This window comes from Rhodnius prolixus, unplaced genomic scaffold (genome assembly GCF_049639745.1).
Source record: "Rhodnius prolixus isolate KJV_2025 unplaced genomic scaffold, Rpr scaffold_7, whole genome shotgun sequence".
Classification (NCBI taxonomy): domain Eukaryota; kingdom Metazoa; phylum Arthropoda; class Insecta; order Hemiptera; family Reduviidae; genus Rhodnius; species Rhodnius prolixus.
In genome coordinates this window covers 1,339,079-1,353,716 of record NW_027411582.1, presented here as the reverse complement: position 1 = coordinate 1,353,716, position 14,638 = coordinate 1,339,079, and the positions used below count along the sequence as shown (strand labels likewise).

At 32.8% G+C, this 14,638-nt stretch overlaps 2 protein-coding genes and 1 long non-coding RNA gene across 4 annotated transcripts in view; 1 reads left to right on the top strand and 2 right to left on the bottom strand.

Annotated features, from left to right (window-relative positions):
• Positions 1-664: 664 nt before the first annotated feature.
• On the bottom strand, positions 665-12,795 carry Vha55 (V-type proton ATPase subunit Vha55). 2 transcript variants are annotated; one of them, XM_074113260.1, is made up of 11 exons: positions 11,559-12,795; positions 9,878-10,009; positions 9,518-9,672; positions 9,273-9,444; positions 7,749-7,888; positions 7,484-7,630; positions 6,307-6,637; positions 5,258-5,445; positions 1,937-2,066; positions 1,658-1,849; positions 665-1,245 (listed from the first exon to the last, which is right to left on the bottom strand). In XM_074113260.1, the coding sequence occupies exons 1-10, from the start codon at positions 12,778-12,780 to the stop codon at positions 1,701-1,703; spliced, it is 2,766 nt and encodes a 921-aa protein (XP_073969361.1). In that variant the 5' UTR covers positions 12,781-12,795; the 3' UTR covers positions 665-1,245; positions 1,658-1,700. The 2 variants fall into 2 exon arrangements, with proteins under 2 accessions (XP_073969361.1, XP_073969362.1); XM_074113261.1 differs by lacking the exon at positions 11,559-12,795 and adding an exon at positions 10,727-10,865.
• On the top strand, positions 10,876-14,450 carry LOC141446669 (uncharacterized). Its single transcript, XR_012453816.1, has 2 exons — positions 10,876-11,015; positions 12,870-14,450. It is a non-coding gene; the product is annotated as an uncharacterized lncRNA (long non-coding RNA).
• LOC141446654 (uncharacterized) overlaps positions 14,286-14,638 on the bottom strand; it is a 28,092-nt gene continuing 27,739 nt past the window's right edge. The window contains exon 12 of the mRNA XM_074113265.1: positions 14,286-14,427. The gene's annotated coding sequence lies outside the window, so the exon portion shown is untranslated. The remainder of the gene's footprint in view (positions 14,428-14,638) is intronic.

Below are 14,638 nucleotides of genomic sequence, written 5' to 3'. Positions count from 1 at the left end.
CACTAACAAATTAAACTTTAAGAAGGGATCTTTTTTTTTTTCAAAGAAATTGACTGCCATGACCCGTTTTGCTAAACGATAAATAATAAAACTGAAGTATGTATGGTAAATAACACAGTAAAAGCGAGTAGTATTGTAGCAGTCTCTCGGTTAAAACTTAAAAATTAAAGTAAAATATTAATTATAGATAACACACAATTTGACCTATAATGCTGGACAATATCAATGATAAGACGAAGCTGGTCATTGCCATTCTAAGTGGTTTCGCATTTTCGAGCTTTAATTTTAGATTTGTCTTCAATTTATAAAGCTTCTGTCACTTTGTAATCACTAGCAGTTTCTTAAAAAAAAAACAAAAAAAAAAACACGAAAATCTGTAGCATCAAGCTACGATCGATAATATAATTGATACTTGTAAGCCCACTTTACTTTTCCCTTTTGGTGAAAATTCACTCACCAAACGCTTGCCAGGAAGGAAAGACAACTGCATGGTAGACATTCAAAGAATAAACACAGTAATACTTACGTCTATGAAATATTACCAGCCTCCACACAGCATTGTTTACTTCAGACTTTTAAACATTCGACAACGTTATAGGAAAATGTTTGCTACAGCTGTTGACTGTAACCCAACTATTGCAATAATAAGTTTTGAACACAACAATAAATATTATAGTTTTTATTCTAATTACTGTTTTAGTAAATTTACAGTAAATTAGTTTATAATACAATTATACACACTACTGCTCAAATTTATCACACTTAACAATACAACATTGGAATAAAGAATTAAAAACGTTTTATTTTTTTAAGTATTTGTAAATAGTAAAGCCCTCAACCAAAAATTCTACAAAGTTGTTCAAACTTACCATTTATTAACAACTAATATTTTGTATGTTCTATTTTTAATCCATCCCATCTTCCATTCAAAATTATACCACACTATTTTACAACTTCCTTAACAAAAAATAATTAACACTTTTTAATTAAACTCCTTTAAGACTCTAATATTTGCTTTTCTTCTTAACTAAAAAGAATTAACAACATAATTTTTTTCATTTTATTTACAAAATATAATTGAACGAAAAACAAACTTTTCATATATAATGAAGTGTCGGCCACACAGTTTCATAAGTTTGGAATGTTTATGTAATCCTGCTCACATTTCTCAGCGTACTGTTTATCCATATCATCCAGGAAACTTAATTAGACTTGGTAAAATAAAAATTGTAAAAAGATAAGTACCTGGTAAATATTAAAATTGATTAGAAAAGATTTTTAAGTAAACAAATAATCTCTTACTGAATTGTAATTAAAAAATAAATATTTTCTTGAAACTTGGCATTTGTACGTTTTATGGAAGTATTTTTTTTTTTTGTTAACTTTTGAAACAACTACGGAGAAAAATATTAGTGAAGCAAAAACATTTCTAGTTGTGTGGGAATTTGGCCGAAGCTTTAGTTCCGGAAACGATACGATAGGCAAGCAGAATATTCCGTTTTTAGCTTCAAGCAATTTTTCGTTTTTGAGTCCTGTCCACATTCAAACACCAATTTCTAATAATAAAAAAAAAAAAATCCTAAAGACTGATACTGGAATAGGAAACGAAGAAGATGCTAAAGTAATTTAAGGAGTATGCACATGACAATATACTAACCGTATTCTGAACAGAGACCCTAATTTCGTGGACTCCTAACCATTTACTTCGCCTGAGTATGTCTAGAATCCCTGGGATAGAATTCGGCCAATGTTGATGCAGGAATACGTTTCAACATCTCCTTCGGGAAGATACGCAACAATTGCCAACCAATGTCCAACGATTCAAATACTGTTCTATTCTCATAAGTACCTAAGATTAGAAAAATAATTAAAAAAAATAAATAAATAAATCTTGAAGTGTATTTTTTAAATATAAAAATCTATTAAAATAGCTTACCTTGTGAGATGAAATTTTTCTCAAATTTAGTAAGAAATTCCAGATACAGTAAGTCATCCGGTGTTAAAGCTTCTTCACCAACAACAGCTTTCATAGCTTGAACATCTTTGCCAATAGCGTAGCAGGCGTACTGTAATATAAAAATTTATTGGTTCTAATTATCGTTAGCGAATTCTTTCTTATTTTGTTGTTTATTCGCATTAAAAAAAAACTTATTACACTTTGGCTACATTTCCTTTAGGAGATTTTTGCGAAAAAGTATGTTTACCAAATAATTTAGACAACAGCTGTATTTAGACACCTGTAATAGTGTGTTATTAATATTGACCAGTCAACAAAAATTAAAACTGTCCGGTAGGACAGTTGTATAAGGGTTGACCATCAAAAACTGCACGAAAAAGTGTAACGTTGAAAAACACCCAACTTTGACAATTTTTTTCTATTTTTCTATAAAAGATAAAATTCCCAAATTTTCTTTAAATCTTACTCCAAATTCTCCTTTATAACTGTAATTTTTTTGCAACCACCCAGATCTAATAGGTTTCGAGAAAAAAGTTGCCGAAAATGAGCAAAAACGGCTTTTTCAAAAAATGTTCTTGTTCTTGTTCTTCTTCTTCTTCTTGTTCTTGTTGTTACCTTTTTTGTAAACAACGTAGCGCCTAAACGCGTGAACCGATTTTCATGAATGAGGTGTCATTCGATTCGGAACTTTATGTAGATGTGCCTTTTGGGGGTCTCGGCCCTGTACATCGAATGGGAGAGGAGTTAGCCCCCTTTATGTAAGGCCCCCTCCAAAATTATTATTACTAATTACTCTGTAAATCTTGGCCCTATTTTGATAAAATTTGGTAGGATGATAGGGTTAGGGCTCCCCTACCTAACAATAAAGCGACGATCTGCTCTTACACTTGTTAAGGGGAAGTATAGCAATCGTTTCAAATTATCGACACGTGAACCGATTTTCATGAATGGAGTGTCAATCGAATCGAAATTTTGTACAGATTTGTACTTTAAAAGTCTCGACGCTATGCCTCATAAGGAGGGGAGTTTGCCCCACCCAAATAAGGCCCTTTCTAAAACTATTATTACCAATATTTCTACAAAGCTTAACCCGATTTTGATAAAATTTAGCACGAAGAAGTGATTAAAGCTCCTCTACGTGGCTGTGAAGTGCCATCATGCTCTTACACCTACTAAGAGGAAGTACTGCAATCGTTAAAATTATCAATGAGTGAACCGATTTACATCAATGAATTGTCGTTCGATTCAAAATCTTTGCCTTTTAGAAAGAAGTACTGTAATCGCAGTTTATTTTTCTTGCTCCTCTTAAAAGGAAGTACTGAAATCGCAGTTTAATTTTGCTATTTACGTACAAATACCTTCCTATTTTATATAAAAAGGCTTTCTCAAAAAAATTGTTATTGAGGATGGTTTGGGGACCGCAACTATAACCATTCTTTAAAAAGATCTCTCCAGTGGTAGTTACGGTTCCGATTTAACACCTTATCAGGTTATAATGATAGAATAGCTTATTCCAAATTTTAAAAAAATCCAATCTGTAAAGCAGATATGTAACTTTGCTAATAGACAAAAAGGAAAATCTGTCCAAAAGGTACAAAAATCTCCTTAACAAAAACTTACAGTTTAAAAAGTTAAGTATAAGGGTTGATTAAACGCCAAAAGGTACACAAATCAGCAAGTACCCAACATTTCATTAATACTTCATTAATATTATTTAAGTAATTTTACCGCATTAATTTTCATTAATATTTTTTAAGAATTTATTAGATGTCACATACCCTTATGCTGGCCAGTTCATTCATAATAGTTATAATTGTGATAAAATGTATATTATATCTTCGTATAAATAGGTACTTTATTTTAACTCTATTCCAAATTATTCTTCTGATTCTGAAGTTGTCACATATACATGCATGTTAAATTAGAAAAAGACAAATTTAGAGTCGGCCACTGTTTAAATTTGAATCACGGAGGATTTAAAGCAATATTTCAGTCTTGAATTCGTCTTACCGAAATATTCGTGAGGACAAATAACACACAGTTAATAACAAGTAGATTATTCAACATTATTTATTCATTTCTCAATTGTAATTTAATTTAGTTCCCCTAATTTTACTTATAGTAAAATACTGGAATAATTAGCTGCCCTAAAAATATGCATATCTTATTTATTTTATATTACATATATACAACATTGTGGGAAGAACACCTAGATGGAGAATGTAATTGAAGAAAACTATATTATTTGCGATAAAGCCAGATAATTATTACCTATTATTATAAACGTTTGACTACTTCATACAATAACAATTACTTTAATCGAAGAATGAACTTAAACCGACGATTTTTATTTAAAAATAAAAATAAATAAAATCATTGATGTATGTTGGTGTAAGCAATTTTTAAAAAAGTTTATGAATTTTTTAGCCTCATATTTTTTTATTTTTTATAACGTTTTCTTTTTCACCAGTGATTAATAGTTTGATTATTATAGATAAATAGATATTACAGTCAATCTAAGTTAAATGGTGTGCTACTTGAACAAATATTTTGTAGATGAAAATGGCCAGCATAAGGGTATGTGACATCTAATAAATTCTTAAAAAATATTAATGAAAATTAATGCGGTAAAATTACTTAAATAATATCAATGAAGTATTAATGAAATGTTGGGTACTTGCTGATTTGTGTACCTTTTGGCGTTTAATCAACCCTTATACTTAACTTTTTAAACTGTAAGTTTTTGTTAAGGAGATAATGTAATAGGAACTGATACATGGTTGGATCCTCTAAACTGAACAATATCAGTGAATTGTTCTGCCTTCGCTGCCTCTTTTTCAAAATTCTGACAGAGTTTGGACATAGATTGAAATGTCAGATTGAAGCAAGAGAATGTTTTTTTCCCCCTTAGGAAAGATTAGAAGTTTAGAGTCAGAGCAAATTTTTCGAACTTGTAGAACGGAAGAACTATAGAATATTATAAACATGAAACCAAGAAACAACTAAATCAAAATTTCATTACAAAATCAAATCTAAATAAAGACTAGTTAGTGTTTATTCTTAAAAGTTGGCGCACTAATTGAAAAATGAAATACAATTTTAGTGAGCAATACTATTGAGTTAAATTCTTACAATAATTAATTAAAATATAAATAAACAAATCTGAAATAAAAAGAAATTATGGAAGTACTTTAAACTTAAGTCTCTATATGCTATACAGAAGGATCTAAAAAGAACGGGATGACTGGTGTCGCATCCTGTTTGTTTTCCTCAACAATAAAGTGAAATCTGAGTGCTAACCAACTGATTTGACACATCTGAATGATCTTTCCTGGTCATGCCTTCACCAATAGCCGACTTCATCAGACGTGACAATGACGGTAGTACGTTGACTGGAGGATATATCTGCCTATTGTGCAGCTGTCTGTCCACGTAGATCTGCCCCTCCGTAATATATCCAGTCAGATCGGGAATTGGATGAGTAATATCTGCAAGCATTGAGATGTAATTTAATTTAGAATTGTGTGCTTTATCCTTTTCATCCACCACTAGGCTAGAGTTCCGATTTTGGAGATTGGTGGAGTTAGGTAAGATGAAGAACAATCCAAGGGCCTGTATTTCGACAGACCGTCTTCCTTCACTCGGACTTCAACATTTAAAGCAATAAAGTAAAAAGTCACTGACCTAACTGTCCTAAAATGTTTCCTTGCAAGGATTAGAGGTTTCGGGTGGTAACAAATATTCTTCGGATTTTCAGCAAAATCAGAATTTTTAGCAACAATTTAATTAACAGATTCTCAAATTAAAACGGCGGAATTCTCAGGATCGGCACTAAAGGGAAATCCATATGACCCCTCCCTTGCAATTAATTCTCAAAATTCTCGAAATCCTTTTCTAGCAAAACTTTTAAGCCCTTAAATCCATAATTAAATTTTATTCTAATAACAGAACTATGAAAATGGCAATAAAATGATGCAAACATAGGGCAAAAGTGTTTTAACAGAGAAGAGACTGCGAGTATTCAGCACTCTACAATAACAACACTCTCTTAATTCATCTACAGAGATAATGAACGTGCTACTAGTCGGATTTAGGATACCAACAGACAAAATTCAGCTCATTATTCATGCCTATCACATTCACACATTGTATGAATAAAGATGCTTTAATAATAATAGAAATTTTAGGACTTGTGAAGGTTTGCTGAAGGCTAAACGACTGCTGAAATATACGCCCTTCAAGTAAAACATTTTGTTACATATTGTGTATTTCCATCAAACTCCAACATTAAAATCCCATTTAATTTTCTATTAAACAAAAAAAAAATTAATAATAATAATTCCACCCACCATCGTTAGGCATAGTCAAAATTGGAATCTGTGTGATGGATCCATTTCGGCCTTCAACTCGCCCCGCACGTTCATAGATCGTAGCCAAATCGGTGTACATATATCCTGGGAAACCTCTTCTACCGGGCACCTCTTCTCTGGCCGCTGATACTTCTCTCAAGGCTTCAGCATAAGAAGACATATCCGTCAGAATGACCAGTACGTGTTTCTCACATTGATAGGCTAGAAATTCTGCAGCCGTCAAGGCTAGACGAGGTGTGATGATACGTTCAATGGTTGGATCGTTGGCCAAATTCAAGAAAAGGCACACATTCTCCATAGAACCATTTTCCTGAAATATAATAAATAAAATTTCAATTCTTACAATTTAAATCCTAATTTTTAAAGATTTATCCAGGGTTGGCTCATGTCTTTGAAACGTGTCTGTCTACCTCAAAGGAATCGACGGATCCACAGCAATCGTTCTTTAGGAAGCGTTTGATGGATTATGGTCACCCTAAAAGACTGATGAGAGACCTAAAGATGATTAAATGTACATACCTTAGACTACTGGTCGTACCCCTTATTTACTAGATCCTATCTCTGTATTACAGCTGTCAAGCAAATCTGACAGCAGGATTGAAAGGATACAGCCTAAACTCTTCCATCATCAAGCTCTTCTGTCCAATGACCCTGATCATAATTCTTCGCTCCTCAACACAAAGAATTTTTCCCAACTCTAAAATTTTCAATTTTTTCAATTCAGGATCCAAAGGTATAACTTACTTTAATGCTATAAGCTATTTTTTTTTTTTTTTTTAAATATGTATGATTGCTCGTAAATTAAGTGTTTTCGACTACGTCAAGATTTAATAACAATACGCGAAAAACTTAAAAGAATAGGAACAACTGGATTATGAAGCAATACTAATGTTAAATTACAACTGAATTTTCCACAAACTACACTCAGGAATTCTTACAGGATATTGTGGGGGGTTACACTCGATCTTTAGTTGAGGCCGATTATCCGAAGAACTTAGATTGCTATTGAGGGGAAAAGTAAACATAAAGATGAACAATAAATAAAACAAAATAAATAAATAAAATAATCAAACATGTAAATAAATTCGGATTGCGCTCATTTTAAAGAGAGCTATAGTAATGTGTTTTAAGAAAACTAAAAAACAGGATTATTAACCTCGAAATCTTGCTTAAAGAATCTAGCTGTTTCCATGTTGACACCCATAGCTGCGAACACAATGGCAAAATTATCTTCAGAGTCGTCCAGCACACTTTTACCGGGAAGTTTTACCAAACCAGCCTGTCGACAGATCTGAGCGGCAATCTAAAAAAAAAAAAAAAAGCACAATAAGATTCTAGTTTAGAAAGACTAAATAAAATTGTTATTAACTCACTAATATTATGTAACTTCCGACTTACAATTAAGGATGCATATTAATTACCTCATTGTGGGGTAATCCAGCAGCCGAGAAGATTGGAATCTTCTGTCCTCTAGCAATAGAATTCATTACATCAATAGCGGAGATGCCTGTCTGGATCATTTCCTCGGGATAGATTCGAGACCATGGATTAATTGGCTGCCCTATTAAACATAAACAACGTAATTAATTGCAAATGTAGATTTGATTCACCACCTTTTTTCTTGCAGCAGATTGAGACAAGTGAACACTTACACAAATTTTTCGTCAAAAAAAAATATTACAATTAAGATAGCAAGGCACTGAAAAGCTTTACTTTGTTTTTTGTGAGATAGTTCTCTGTCACTTGAATGCTCTTTCCCTTATTCTGATCCAAATGAAGCTTATACATTCCTCACTAAAAGAGGATTCCCTCTTGAGATTCTGAACGCGAAACTGATAATAAATTCAATGATGAACTATTTTAGAAGAAGAATGGGAAAAGGGTCCATCTTTTACATCAAATTTAGTTCAGTCCATGACTTGACGGCGTCAAACCAAATATTATTTAACTAATTATACATAATATTATCTGGATATATTTCTTTATTGGTCATTTTTAAAAATTTTTTTGAAGTTTAATATAGTGAGTAATATGTATTTAAAAAAATAATGAATAGCGAAATTCACTTCTATTTTTTGTGTGAAATAAGTAAAATTTAATATTTGAATCTGCTCTTTTTGAAACTTTTTTTTTTTTTTTTAAAGCTTTTTGTAAAATTTTTTCGGGCCCCTGTACGCAATATGTAGGAAAACTAGTGGTTGAGGATCACTTCTTAGGAGTGAGTCACATTCTGAAGGAATATTGATCGAGTTTGTTGAGGGCCACAAAGGTGCAAGTGGTTGACCTTTTAAATGGTGAAAATTGGTACGGTCTGTCTCAATTTGTTTGCGAGCGGCTATAAATAGAAAAAGTCGGATTCAGCAAGAATACGATATGATCCTACATCGATTACCACATAATTTTACATTGGGTTATAATTGGCCATTTTATAGACTAGGATTTTCAATTATTGTAGGTTTATGGTAAAAAAAAATGCCTATGATTTTCTTTGGACTAGGTACACTAATTACGAACATGTAGTTCATTAACTATTGGAAACATTTTCTCAGAAAATTTTTTATAGTGAAACTTTTGGAGCACAGGCTTCAATCTAAATTGCTCTGTGAGGGATATTTACGGTCTATGTAACATTAATGGGAATTAAATATGTAAGTAAGTCTAGCTTGAAGAAAACAATCTGGAAGTCGACTTATTTGGAATTCCCAGTTTTTAGGATTTTTTTTTTCTTTTTTCCTTGATGTTTCAGTCATAGTAAGAGAAAGTAGTGAGAATATCCTAACAATTTGTTTTGTTGTTGAGAAAAAAATGGTGATTATTTTAATGAGACCTAAAATTGAAGTGTTACTTTTCTTGGTTTCCATTACAAGTCCTTGATATCTTATTAAATTCTATTGACCACAAGTTAATTTTCACTGTTAAACTTAAAAAAAAAATTACCATTTTACCTTGAATATCTAGATAATCTTCAGCCAAAATGGGTGGACCTTTATCAATTGGTTTGCCAGAGCCATTGAAAACACGCCCTAACATATCCTCAGACACTGGTGTCCGTAGAATATCTCCTGTAAACTCGCATAGAGTATTTTTCGCATCAATTCCTGAAGTTCCTTCAAATACCTAGTAAAAAAATTTTAATCCATAGTCACAATGTAAATGAAGTGAAGAAAAGAAAATTGCCTAATTCGAGTACCTGTACAACAGCTTTCGACCCAGATACTTCTAAAACTTGGCCAGATCTTGTGGAGCCATCAGAAAGTCGTAGCTGAACTATTTCAGCAAATTTTGGAAATTTCACTTCATCCAAAATGACTAAAGGGCCGTTTACACCAGATACTGTTTTATAAGCTGCAAAGAATATTGTAACAATAAAATCAAAAAATACATGAGAATGTTATAAGTTTTTTAATTAATAAAAGAAAAAAAAACTTCTGAAACAGTTTTATTTGAAAACCTGAATTGAAGAATTGAAATCAAAGAGGGGAAACGCCCACTTTTTGAGGTTGGGTTTGTTTAAGTTCATAGTTAAAATTTTAAAACCCTGATTACGTACTTAATCTTGGTTGAGAAACAAAATCACGGGAAACCGCTAAAACATGTTCTTTTCTAGCTTGTTCAGCACTCACAGCCATTTCTTGGTTTCCTGATGTTTCTGCTGGCTTATTAGAGACCAGATGGAGTTCACCTGTAAGAATTCGAACTATTGAGATCTGTAATAATATCTATACATACTACCAACATACAAGTTAAAAAACAAATCAAATTTGCTAATTATCTTATACTTCGTTGTAATTAATAAAAAAAACTATAATAATGACGCAAATAGAAAAGAAAATAGAACCGTTAAAATTAGCTAATAAATTTTGCAGTATTAAAGTAAATTTAAATTATTTAAGAGAGGAGGCCTAACAGTAATTTTTGTCAAAAAAACATTTTTTGATCTCTCTCTCTCTCTCTCTTTACTAGAATGAAATTGTACAAATTTGAGACTTTGAGTTTTCTCAGAAGATCTCCATTGTGAACACTTTGACGACTTTTGATTACTGCAATTATTGAGATTCTAACTTCGATTTTCTTCCAGAAAGAGTTTTATTTTTACTCACTACTAGGACATTTTGTTCGGAATATTTTTTAAAACGGATTATTACTGAAATGACGTTTTGAGAGAGAAGCCTACACTCAACACATAGTCACACACAGAACTAGAAAACATATTCAATTTTAGGCCAGCCCCTGCCTCGTACGAATTCCACTTCTATAGAGAGCCATTTACATAAACTCATGCACACATATACACTCACAGAGGGATGGGACAACTAAACTACTTGAAGAAAGCTATAGCAACGATGAATTTTGAACAAATTTACTTAAAAAATAATTTAATATATGAACAAATACATACGCCGCATGGCTCGCAGAAAAGAAAAGTCGCTGGTCAGAAAAAGAGAAACTTGGCTTTTCTACAAACTACTGTCAAACCTGGTTTGTACACTAGCAAGTGCCAACTCTGACAAAATCATAAATAAAATCCTTTTTACAAATAAATACACAGCTGTTGTTAACTACACAAATAGCAACTGCTTCCAATGTACTGTTACACAATAATCTGCGAATGTAACTTGCACAAGATATTCAAAGAATTTTCGACCAAATCTCAGTGAAAAACTGACTTAGTAAAGTGGTACTTCCAGGTGAGTTTCCTGCTATGCAAACCCTATTTCACAATGTATAAAACAAAGCCATCATTATATTATTGTACATCATCATCCTTTTCAAATGGTGCCCTTGTTCGAATTTTCTGAGATATTGTTTCGAAAAAAAAAGTTATAGATCTTTGCAGAGGGAAAGCAGGTCTATTGGTTATGAAGCTTAGATTTATAATTGGGAGATTAGGAGAATCCCGCGTGCAGCTACTTTTAACTTGTTAGAAAACTTGTTTACAGTAAAGTGTGTTGCCGCCCCCATCCACGACTTCTAAATGGTAGTTGGACGTTTAGTCCCACGTGAAAAAAATAAGCGATTACTTTAATAACATACAAATCTATATGCCATGGGTGAAAAATAAAGCCGTTTTCAAGAAAATCTCAAGAGTTGTAAAAAAAAAAAAATCAAGTGGCACCTAAATACAATTTTAGACCAAAACCATCGTACTAGCTCCTTTTTTATATCAAAGTTCTTCCCAAATATGTTACTCATGACAAGTGATTAAGTCTCATTCTAGGATTTATGCTTACGTTTTTGGTTTCTGACAGTGGAAACATTACTTGTTACGTCCATTAGTAAACTGTTATTACTTGAAGAATCACTTAACGGAATTACAACAGCTCCGCCACTATGAATACTTTCATTATCTGAATCATCATTTCTGGATATTTTGGAATTATTACTTGACTGTTTGAATCTATCAAAAATCCTTCTAATTGCAGGATATTGTAGTTGCAAGTAATTTTTAAAACTGGATGATCCTGGAGCATCATTTTCAGCTTTCCCTTCAGTTCGAATACCTGCATTAACTGAAGCATCATTTGTGGATATATGAGAATTAATACTTGACTGTTTCAAACTGTAGGAAATCCTTCTACCTGCAGGATCTTCTTGTTGCAAGTAATTGTTAAAACTGGATGATCCTGGAGCATCATTTTCAGCTTTCTTTTCAGTTCGAATACTTGCATTATCTGAAGCATCACTTATGGATATATGAGAATTAATACTTGACTGTTTCAAACTGTCGGAAATCCTTCTACCTGCAGGATCTTCTTGTTGCAAGTAATTGTTAAAACTGGATGATCCTGGAGCATCATTTTCAGCTTTCTTTTCAGTTCGAATACTTGCATTATCTGAAGCATCACTTATGGATATATGGGAATTAATACTTGACTGTTTCAATCTGTCGGAAATCCTTCTACCTGCAGGATATTCTTGTTGCAAGTAATTGTTAAAACTGGATGATCCTGGAGCATCATTTTCAGCTTTCCCATCAGTTCGAATACTTGTATTATAACGCTCAGTTCTTGTCGGCATGCTGTCACTAACATTATCTGCACCGGCTTCTTGATCTTCAACGAAAGGTGACTGTTGCACTATCATAGGTAATTGACTAACACTCTGCTTAACATGGCCTGGTGTTGCTGTCACCAGTTGCCCATCAGTTTGCTGTGGGTTGTCTACTGCTCTGCTTGTTGGTTGCCAGTCGGGAAACGAAGAAGGAAGGACAAGACCTCTAGGCCTTACCCGCCTAGTAGTACGCCTCCTATCTCTGGTATATTGTTCTGCAACTAACTGTAAATTTTGACCTGTATTTTGACGTGTAGTTGCTGGGGATTCGATTCGATTTCTGCGGATTTCCTCAACTGGAATTTGATTGGGATTTATGTTAAATGTATGTCTAGTTCTTCTTCTCTCACCGTCTGCTACTCGTTCCTCAGCATTTCTTTCAGACTCTTGCCTCCTAGCCATGTATAACAAATTAAATACAGATTTTTTTTTTGTTACAACATTTTAAATTTGTTAGGTAATAATTTAAATTTTTAATGATATGTTACCAGGGAAACATTGCTGCAGGTAGAATAGATATTGTATTAGACGACACCGCTATCCTTACATCCCACCAATGAGAGATGAAAATACTAACATCGCAACTCGAACGCTACAGCCTCATCTCAAGAGTCTCGAAAATGGTTGAAGAAATGGAGAATTCAAATTAACACAACAAAATCTAATCACTTCATGTTCACTCTCCGAGGAACCTCTTTCCCTCCAGTGCTTCTTAATGGTAGGTCGGGAAAGATCGCTACTTGGAACTCTATCTAGAAAAAGACTCACTTGGAATCTGTGTATTAAACTCATCGGATAGGGATTAAATCGAATTTAAACTACTCGGCGAACGTCCCCATCTTACTCTAACTCTTGACAAAGTTCTTTTATCCACAATATTAGACTAAAATTTTTACGGAATAAAAGTGTGGGGCTCTTCACACAATCACCAATGCTCCATTTTAGGTTTTCAACCAGACCATACAAATCGATCTCAATGTTCTTTTTGTAAGCGACCTTATCACATCCTAGAATGAACTACTTCATAATTCTATCTTTCATCCTTCACTGTCTTAAATATGTTTGTGTTCTCATATATACATGTAAATATAATTCAAAGTAAAATTAGCTATAAACCAAAAAATATACTTAACAAAAATTAAATTAAACAAACAATAAACCTTCGTTTTTATGAATGCTTCCGCTTTCTGTTAAACAAATTTTCTCCTATTTTATTTTTATTATTATTTTTTAATTTGCGAAGTCTTAGAACAGATCCTCACTGCGAATCTTCGTCTCACATCTGCTCCCACACATATAACAGAGATCCAGCCCGTTTTATTGCACATTATTCTAAGGGCATTTTAACATAATCATACCAAAAAAATGAATGTTCGTCTGTGCCACTTGTAGTAATGTTAAACAGATGACAAAGATATATGTCTGCATTTGCTCATTATTGTCTTCTAGAATTATTTTATAAAATTCATCTTCTCGGAATCTAAAGTTCAGCTTCTTCTATAGCCCCTTACACAATAACCAATGAAGCAGATAAAACTAGAAAAGCAAACATAATTTTATCAAATTCTAAATTGAACAGTTCTGTGCCAGTAGAATGTGAGGCGTAATTCTTTTCATTTTGGGCAGTTAACCTGGATAATAGTTTTGCTAAACCATCTGCACATTATGGACCCACGGACTGTGGTTTATGCATAGCTGGTTAATTTTTTTCTACATGAAATAACAGTCGTTTTATTTTCTTAACTTGAAAATAGCAAGAGGAGGCTCTGGCCAAAAGCTGTATTAATTTTGGAAAATAATAACCATTTACCCAGTTTGGTAGTCAATTGTAAAAATATCCAAGTAAAATAAATATCACCAACCATTTACAGTTAAATTTAACAAAGATTTATTAAGTTTCTGCAATTCTCTAGACATTTTTCTTGGGCTGGCGTCACTTAAACCTTTTCTATGGTTTTCTCATGGTATATTCATCTAAGATGGTTTCTTAAGGATCTGCGTTGTCAAACATCAACTCTCTCATATTGAATTCAATTCTTTGGACCAATTCTACATTAAAAAAAAAAATATTATGTAAACTGCAAGAAGAACAAGTCGTGTTAGTGTCCATAAAGATTTTGGTTTTTCTTACAAGATTCCCTATCGCAAAATAGTATGCGTTGTCTCGCATCACAAAGTACTTTGAAAGGTGTTAACTATACTAAGGGTGCGTTCCACTTGGCGACCACAACGACCACGACCACGACCGCGATTTTGGCCG

What these genes read in the sequence shown, in the direction of transcription:
- Vha55 (XM_074113260.1), bottom strand. Translation starts at nt 12,780, where the DNA reads ATGGCTAGGAGGCAAGAGTCTGAAAGAAATGCTGAGGAACGAGTAGCA. An exon ending in CTGGATTACCCCACAATGAG is followed by an intron (nt 7,631 to 7,748) that starts GTAATTAATATG and finishes TTTTTTTTTTAG; the next exon opens with ATTGCCGCTCAGATCTGTCG. An exon ending in CAGATGTGTCAAATCAGTTG is followed by an intron (nt 2,067 to 5,257) that starts GTTAGCACTCAG and finishes TTTATATTACAG; the next exon opens with TACGCCTGCTACGCTATTGG.